At 35.1% G+C, this 9,355-nt stretch overlaps 2 protein-coding genes across 2 annotated transcripts in view; one reads left to right on the top strand and one right to left on the bottom strand.

The window, feature by feature from the left end:
* LOC107678687 (otolith matrix protein 1-like) overlaps positions 1 to 1,734 on the bottom strand; it is a 9,306-nt gene extending 7,572 nt beyond the window's left edge. The window contains exons 1-2 of the mRNA XM_016474052.1: positions 1,526 to 1,734; positions 468 to 604 (exon numbers count right to left, since the gene is read on the bottom strand). Of these exons, the coding sequence (XP_016329538.1) occupies positions 468 to 604; positions 1,526 to 1,709 (321 nt within the window). The 5' untranslated portion in view covers positions 1,710 to 1,734. The remainder of the gene's footprint in view (positions 1 to 467; positions 605 to 1,525) is intronic.
* Positions 1,735 to 3,892: 2,158 nt separating this feature from the next.
* LOC107678695 (activin receptor type-1-like) overlaps positions 3,893 to 9,355 on the top strand; it is an 11,169-nt gene continuing 5,706 nt past the window's right edge. The window contains exons 1-7 of the mRNA XM_016474065.1: positions 3,893 to 4,014; positions 5,417 to 5,492; positions 6,017 to 6,096; positions 7,000 to 7,251; positions 7,552 to 7,766; positions 8,451 to 8,550; positions 8,704 to 8,850. Of these exons, the coding sequence (XP_016329551.1) occupies positions 6,030 to 6,096; positions 7,000 to 7,251; positions 7,552 to 7,766; positions 8,451 to 8,550; positions 8,704 to 8,850 (781 nt within the window). The 5' untranslated portion in view covers positions 3,893 to 4,014; positions 5,417 to 5,492; positions 6,017 to 6,029. The remainder of the gene's footprint in view (positions 4,015 to 5,416; positions 5,493 to 6,016; positions 6,097 to 6,999; positions 7,252 to 7,551; positions 7,767 to 8,450; positions 8,551 to 8,703; positions 8,851 to 9,355) is intronic.

A 9,355-nucleotide genomic window follows, 5' to 3' on the forward strand; every position in this document is an offset into this window, starting at 1 on the left:
TTTTTTTTAATAAAAAAGAAGATAAATATAGATAAAGTAGAATTAAAATAGAATAGAAAGTGTTAGAGTTAGAGGGTCAAATATAGGTGGAATAGATGCGTTTTTAGTAGTTTCTTGAAGATGGTTAAGGACTCAGCTGCTCGAATTGATTTGGGCAGGTCATTCCACCAGGAGGGAACAGTTAATGAAAAAGTCAGTGAAAGTGATTTTGTGCTTCTTTGAGATGGCACAATAATATGCCGTTCACTTGCAGAACGCAAGCTTCTAGAGGGCACATAACATATCAAGCCTTTTGTAAGATTGAATAATCAGTTGAGAAGTTGAGTGAGTGCAAGAAAAGCAAAGGAGGATCAAAAATTAGGACAATTGTATGGACAATCTGAAATCTATGAGCCTTGTAATATCACTGTAATTTTCATGCACCATATCTGATTTTATTTGCGTCTTGGGAAGCAATTGTCTACAACCTTTATTTGCTTCATGCAGTCAGTGGGACTTTGGCCCCTCACACACAGAAGTTGTCCACGGATGTTCCTGGCTGTGGCGTTCCCAGCTAGATCCAAACACTTTTGCTCTTCCGCATCAGATACTGTGCACCACCTGACTGCAAAGAAAATTCAATTTTAATTCAAAATGTATATACTTTTCCAAAGAGTGACAATCATCAAATACATTTCAGGATAAGTATTTCTTAACTGCACCAGGATACCAGTCAAAAAGTTTACTCACATTTCATGGATTTATATTTATTTTTTCACATTTTAGAATAATAGTAAAGTAAACCCAAAAGAGATAAAGTGATGACCAAAACTTTTGATACAAATCGAAAGTATTGAATGAGTTGAATGTATGCTGGATCGTCCATTCCATTCCATTCCATTCCATTCCATAAATAAAATAAAATAAAATAAAATAATAAAATAAAATAAAATAAAATAAAAAATAATCTCTAAATGAAACAAAATAAGCTGATTAAAAATAAAAGTTAAATTAATAAATGAATTAAAATAATACAATAAAATAATACTGAATGAAAATCCATAGGTACGCACAATTTATATTTGCCTACAAAAATACTGCCAAGCATTTAAACATAAACTTTTAGATTAAAATATGAGAAACAAAATAAAATAAAATAAAATAAAATAAAATAAAATAAAAAATAATCTCTAAATGAAACTAAATAAGCTGATTAAAAATAAAAGTTAAATTAATAAATGAATTAAAATAATACAATAAAATAATACTGAATGAAAATCCATAGGTACGCACAATTTATATTTGCCTACAAAAATACTGCCAAGCATTTAAACATAAACTTTTAGATTAAAATATGAGAAACACAAATTCAGTGAAGTTTGTTCAAATGTTTTCCTTTAAATTATTTCTATATAAAGTTCCCCTAGTTCATTCAGATCTCAAACGAATCAAGTGTAAAAAGCCAATCCAAAAAAAACATTTCATTTTATAATCAGACATGTCATAGTAAGCCCAAAAAGCTAAAGCATATAAATATAGTACTTACTAATGTTGTTTTCGGTGGACATAGAAACCAGAACAAGTATGAGCAGAACCACAGCAAGGTGTCCTCCTGGATGATCCATGCTGACTTTGAACAGTAACCTTCCAAATGGGCTCAGACTCACAGGGGTGGTGTGGGAAGTAAAGTTAAAAAAAGAAAAAGTCAGAAAAAAAGGCTCGGGGCTCATATTGCTCCCTTTTTAGGGTACCCAGAAGTCTCGGAAACCAAGAGGGGAGGGAAAAACTTTCCATTAGGTCTTTACCGAAGTTTCCTTGCCTTTTTTTCAGATCTAACATTGTTAAGTTATTTTCCACTTATCCGATCACGATGGGCATCTAGTGTTTCTTTTCCTTATCCAATGGGACCTCATGGCATGCAAGCTTTTGCACACTTCACTACACCTGGCACCGGACAGGTCAGATCATTTCTGAGGTTATAATTATGTAAGATACAATAGCTTTTTGTGGACAGCCACTAAAGCCCCTCAAGATTAAATCAAAGGTCCGAAACAAGCAAAGTTTGATTGGAGATATGGATGAAGGGGCAACAGGAGATTCTTTTGTGCCACTATGCAATTGAGGAAGCATATAGGTCACTTGATACCTACTCTGCATCCTAATTCTCATGTCACCTTCCCTATAATGAATGCTTTATTAAAGGAGACACGAGTCAACTATGAGATAGGAGACAGCATTTCAGAGCCAAAAACCAACCTATATAGGTACACATACATTGACGTCTACATTTGGCCAAAACAATAAAAAATCCTTGTTAATAAATGCAAGAAACAATCAAATCAAAAAAATCATATGCAAATTCTTAGACACAATGTTCTTTTTTCAAAAGATTGATGTCAATGGCTTAGAAATGGCAACTGGTTCAATATTTTATCAGTAAATCTGACTCTAACTTAGCCTGAATGCTATATGCAATAACTAGATATATTCCTCTGTTTTTCATGTTGTTGCAAGCAAGGGAAAAAAGCAAGAGTACATTTCCCCCAGAGGTGCAATGGTGTTCCACACGACATTGACCTCAGTGCCATAAATGCCCCAAAAAATTGCACTGCATTGATTATACATGAAAAATCTATGATATTGAGTGGAACGGAATTGTGGCAAGTCACTTGAGGGCCGTCAGACGCCTTATCTCCCTGCCCTTCGGTGCCCCTGCCTCCCTATCCTTTTTTCCCCATATAGAAAAAAACATGGCCATTAATCAACAAGCTATTTTAGAACAAAAAACTGTCAGGCCACTGGCTCCTCATGCAAGGACATTTTGCTTTCTTTAAGCAGCTATGTGTGTCTCTCTAATAGTTTGTAAATAGTAATATAAATGATCATACACTTTCAGGTAACTTGATACAGTATAGAACTGATGAGCATAACCTACAATTGTAAACTTGGAGTTGTTGTAAGACCAGATTTTATATTAAGATTTCTACAATTTGATGCTATCGGGTGTGTTTTAGGGTTGGCTGTAGCAGATTTGTATCGATCAGCATCTTTATTTTGCTATAATATGGATCTTTGAGATTTCCCTTAAAGGAATAGTTCACCAGAAAATGAAAATTTGCTTTTTAATTTATCCACCCTCAGGCCATCCAAGATGTAAATGTGTTTGTTTCCTCATTACAGACTTTGAGAAATTTAGTATCACGTCATTTGCTCACCAATGGATCCTCTGCAGTGAATGGGTGCCGCCAGAATGAACGCCCAAAGCAACTGATAAAAACATCAGAATAATCCACAAGTAATTCACAAATTTCCATTCCATCAATTAACAATTGTGTTTGTATAAAAAAATACATCATTAAGGCATTTTAACTTTAAACAATTGCTTCTAGACAAAATAAAGTCCATAATATGTAATAACGCAGTTCCGATTAAGAAACAAATTCATATACGTCTTGAAATCCTGTGGGCAGGTAAATTTTTAGCCAGTTTTCATTTTTGGGTAAATTCCTTTAATACCATCTCATGTTTCCTTTAAAGGGGTCATATGATGTGATTTTAATTTTTCCTTTCTCTTTGGAGTGTTACAAGCTCTTGGTGCATAAAGAAGATCTGTAAAGTTGCAAAGACTAAAGTCTCAAATCCAAAGAGATATTCTTTAGTTTATAAACGAAAAAAATAACAAGCACTCTATCAGTGATAGGCTACTAAACTTGTACAGTTGTTTGTCGACAAAACAAATTCTTTGATTCATGAGGTTGAGCGAAAAAAAGTTCTGCTCAAACGCTGTCCAAGACAGAAATGTGTCGTTACAAAATAAAGTTAGACTATTTTATGTATTCAGGCACTCACATTCGGCGGACTACGGTATCCCACAATGCTCTCGCGCGTCCCTTGTTTATGGTGTCGTCACGGCGCAGTCTTTTCAGTCTCTCTGGGAGGCGGCAGACAGTCTGTCAGCGCCTAAAGCACGACTTCGAAGAAAACAGTAAAAACACGGAACATTAACACAAACATGAATCTACATCGCAGCTAAAGGTAAAAGCGATCTTTAATGTCACTTTGATTTGTTGGAAATAAATGCGGTGAGTAAATAATGGTCGTTGTTAGCAGTTAGCACCGCTTCTGCAAACAGGCCGATTATTAGATGCATACAGTTATAATGCAGACTTTATTATGATATGACGACAGCTTCAGTTTTTGCGGGTTAATTTATATTTTTGTTGTTGTTTTGTGTTGCCCGTGCTTGGATATCTGATTATATTGTAGGGACTTGTATCCGTTAAAGCAGATCATCTGTCGTGTTATTGTCACCCACCTTCTTGAGTACAAGAGCCTTGTGTAAATAATCTGCTGGATAAACGTTTCTGTTAAAAGCTCTGTGTGATTGATTGCATGTCAGTCATTTGATTGTTTTGTTGCCTGTAAGACTCTTCGATCGTAACAGGCTCTCAATAAAGGCTCTCTCAGATATTTCCTGAAAAGGTTCTCATGGTCACTAAAAACTATATTAGAAATATCAGTTAAAGTTAGTGTTAAAACTGTGACTTCCAGGTCTGGAAAAAAAAAAAGTTTTTTTGCTATTCTAGACTATTTTGCTGGCTAGAAAATTGTAATTTGTGTGTATACATTTATATAAACACTATATGAAATATGATCCAGATTGCAAAATCTGAGAATCCAGTTGAGTCAATGGGGAAAGCTTTTGGAAAAATTAAAAACGTAGAACTGTTACTATTTAAAGTGGACATTTCAGAATCATCACTATTTAAAGTTCTTTCATATCCATTGAAGCACAATTGGCTGCTGTCTATAAAGCGCAGGGCAAGTTTATTTATATAGCACATTTCGTACACACTGGTAATTCAAAGTGCTTTACATAAAAGGAATTAAAATAATAATAAAAAAATAAACACAACAATAAAAAGGAATTTAATTTAAAAATGTATTTAAAATTAATTAAAACCGGTAAGAATAAAAAAAATGATTATTCATAAAATACAGTGCAATCAGTTCGGACATAGCACAAAAGAAGAAAATAATGAAGATAATTCATAATTATTTGTAATTTAATTATTTTAATTATATTTAATTATTTTTATAATAATAAAATGACTGTTCTGAATATATTTACTCAAATTGAAATGCTAATGATATCATTTTGAATAAAAAAAAACTCCATTAATTCAGAAAAATGCAAAATAGGAGTATTTTTGGGATCTATGCATTTCGAAAAAAACTTCTGTTAATATGGGGAGCAGTCAAAGGGAATCAAGCCGTAAGTCAGTTCCAGCTCTCTGACTATCAGTGTGCACTGTGCAGCGACTTCCAGGCGCCCCTCTTATCCTGTCACTCACTCCTTCCTGAAGAAATGACCATGAGAAAGGCACTGCTGTGGAAAAAGTTTAACATGCTGCTTTGGTTTCAATATTCTTTTTAGGATCCAATGGGAAGACAGAGTCTGGCTGTGCGCATACTGAAAGGCAGTGCTGAGAGTCACCTGAGGAGTTGTACAAGTAAGACTCTCCTCGTCTTGGAGATTTTTTTTAGTTGTCAGGATTAAAGAGGCATTGAATAAAATGACACTACACCATTTAAAAGTCAGTTTTCAAGGACTCGTAGTCTATAATTAGTCATGATGTCCTTGTGAATAGTGCCCTTGAATATTACACCGTAATGGTAAGTCCTACACCCCCAAAATGCTTGTTCCTTTCTGCCTCTACTAAACTGCTCCTCCACTGTCTTTGATGTCGCTCCATAATGGGCATCTCTCTCTCCTCGGTTGCCATGCAGACGGCCCCCTGTCTGACACACACACACACACACACACTGTGGTTGTGGAAATATTTGTGGCAGGAGAGAGAGAGGCAGAGCACAGCTGCACACTCAAAAAATGTAATTAAGTCATCATCTTTGCGGTTCTGTTCTCTTATTGGTAATTGATTCTGGCCCACTGTTCTGTAGAACTTTTAAACTAAGCAGGTGATTTGTGGTGTTGGTTTAAATGTGCATTTGTAACACCTCGCACCTTTCCTTTCAGTGCAGTGAACCAAATGGGGCATTGCAGTACTCAAATCATCGTCCTATTCCTGCTTCAATTCTTACGGACATCAGCTAAAGGTAAAGAGCTGGCAAAAATAATTCCTTTTTTTTTTTTCTTCTTAATTTTTTATTACATTTCATGTTTCTATTATATAGTTTAATTATTGTTATTATCATGAATAATAATAATAAGTATTATTATTATTTATTTGTATTAGTTTATTTTGTGATGTGGGTAATCTTTTTAAAGAAATGAATACTTCAACAAGGGTAAATTAAATATAATTTACTAATAAGTAAACAATCTTTTGAACTTTACATTAATCAGAGTCATTTTCAATCCTTTTTTTCAATTGTAATAATATTAAATATTTCTTCAAATCAGCATATTAGAATGATTTCTGAAGGACCATGTGACTGAAAACTGGAGTAATGGCTGCTGAACATTCAGCTTTGCTATCACAGGAATAAATTACATTTTAAAATAAATTGTAAAAATACTAAATTACTATTACTATTTACTATAGTGGCATTAACTAATAAGTCAGAGTCAAAATGTCCAGCCATAACGCAGTAGGTTTGGTGTAACTAGTCGTAGTTGTGCTTTCATTAGGTGTCAGTGTCCTCTCTCCTCAGGCTCTGTTAGCGTGTCTCACGGAGAGCATAAAACATGAATGCTAAGTTAATTGATCTGTGTCACTGATGCTCTCTGGCCTTTATTCTGTGTAGTCAATTTGTAAAGTCGACAGAGTTCGGTGTCACAGGAAATGAAGGCAGAGAGAAGGGAAGAAAACAGTCTCAGTTATCAGGCAGAAAGAGTCTCGTCTGTGAGGTCTGGCGTCATGCTGCTCTTCTTAATTAATTTCATTGTTCCCCGAGTTTTTGCAGCTGTTGACAACTGACAAATGACTACAGACTGGGTTCCTTTTTCCTTCATTTATGATTTAACTCCCTGACTTTCTGTTTTCTATCTCTCTCCAGATGTGTCCATTGACTGCATGTGTGTCGGTAGTGACTGTAATGAGCAACAGTGCACCGGAGACCAGTGTTACACCTCCGTTATCATTAGCAACGATGTGACAACGTTCAAACGTGGCTGCCTTATCGGGCCGGAGAGCAAGCGCATGACCTGCTCCGCAACACCCTCGGCTAGTCATGTCGTAGAATGCTGCTCTCAACACATGTGCAACGCCAATGTCTCCAAAGAGACCCTTCTTCGACTACTGCTGACAAGTAAGTCAATTAATTCTTTATAAATTCAAGACGTTAAACAATTAAATACATTTCAGCAACATGTTTAAATGTACTTAATTTCTTTATTATATAAAAAATATATATCATTAAACTGTTTTGTGTTCCAAAAATTGACATCCAAAAGTCATTGGGCAATCTTTGAGCCCAGTTATTATATATTGAATACATTCTAGCAAAAACAATTAAAAATATATCTTTTTTTTTTTCATTATATTATGTCATTAGGCCAGCTTTGAGCCTTGGTGAATATGTTTCGCTGTGTTCGTTTGCTCTGAAAAGGTCCAGAAGGAGAGGCGGCTGTGCATTACCGTGTGGAGATACTGGTTCTCTTTGTGTTGGGGCCGTTTGTGGTTCTGGGTTTGCTGTCTGTGCTGGCTTTGCTGGTGTGCCGTAGACTCCATCATGGGCGTCTGGAAAGACTGCACGAGTTTGACACTGAGCAGGGGGCCATTGACGGGCTCATTGCATCTAATGTCGGAGACAGCACACTCGCGGTATTTCATTTCTATAGTTTACAAAAACTGTTAATATTTAGCAAATATCAGATCTTGTATAGAAAATGTTACAGCTCTGGGCAATTTGGGCAAAGTGAATAATTGTAATGGGAAAGTTCACTGATTCATAAACTTTCACTAGCATTAAAAAGTTTGGTGTTGATTAAAAAAAAAGATCTTATGTTTTTGAAATGTCTCTTATGCTCATCAGGGCTGCTCCTTTAAAACAGTAATATTGTGAAATATTACAATTTCAAGAAGTGTTTTCTATTTTAATATATTTTAAAATGTAATTTATTCCTTTGATAGCAACGCTTGATTTTCTACAGCCATTACTCCAGTCTTCGGTGTCACATGATCCTTCAGAAATCATTCTAATATGCTTATTTGGTTTCTCAAGAAACAGTTTTTATTATCATCAATGTTGAAAACAATTGTACTGCTTAATATTTTTTGTGAAAACCATGATAGTGAAATATAATTTTTTTGTGGGAGTGTAAAAGTCTTCACTTTTGCTCAATTTAATGCATCATTGCTGAATAAAAGTATTCATTTCTTTCAAAAACAATAAATCTTACTCAGCTTTTGAACAGTGGTGTATGTTGCAGTGGTTTAGCTGAAGTTATTCTGTATTCAGTTTTTAATAGTTAGATAAGGACTCATCAGTCTGGTGTTGTTTTCTAGGATCTGATGGATCACTCCTGCACATCAGGAAGTGGTTCAGGACTGCCCTTCCTGGTGCAGAGGACGGTTGCACGGCAGATAAGCCTGGTAGAGTGTGTTGGTAAGTCAAATCACAGGTGCATAAAAAGACTACTGAATCCGTGACACTACTATATGTTTTGTGGCTTCACAACATATTACACAATTATGTAATCTCTGTCTAGTGTGGATAATGATGTATGGGATATGATTTTTATGTGCTCTGTGTTCTCAGGTAAGGGACGGTATGGGGAAGTGTGGAGAGGTCAGTGGCAAGGAGAGAATGTAGCCGTGAAGATCTTCTCTTCCAGAGATGAGAAGTCATGGTTTAGAGAGACAGAAATATACAACACCGTTCTACTACGACATGAAAATATATTAGGTGAGGCGGACATCCGTTATCTCAAATAGGCCTGTCACGATAACAACTTTTTGTTGCGTGATATATTGCCACAGAAATAATTGCGATAAGAGAAATTATTTTCATTTTAAAGACCATTTTATGCCACTGAATATATCATCATAATGTAACAGCATAATAATGCAAGAAGGCCTACACACTTCCAAATGACAACAAACTTTTCATTTTTAAGAATATTTAGATCATGGAAATGAAGTAGCAAAACATTAGATACCTTAAAAAACTTGAATAAATAGTAAATAAACATTTTCTAACAAAAAGTGCAAAGTAACAAGTAGAAAAAAGAAAAATGCACAAAGAACTTGTATGGAGATTTTTCCATCTACAGATTTTTCCCTGACCTACTTTCTCTGTAAATGAAGGGTGCATACTATTGCTGAGAAACATAATCACTAGTTAGCAGTCAGATGTCCATATGCACAAAGGCACAGATCCCTAAACAAGACCATATCTGCAGATGAAACTT

Source organism: Sinocyclocheilus anshuiensis, unplaced genomic scaffold (genome assembly GCF_001515605.1).
Source record: "Sinocyclocheilus anshuiensis isolate Anshui unplaced genomic scaffold, SAMN03320099.WGS_v1.1 scaffold1458, whole genome shotgun sequence".
NCBI lineage: Eukaryota > Metazoa > Chordata > Actinopteri > Cypriniformes > Cyprinidae > Sinocyclocheilus > Sinocyclocheilus anshuiensis.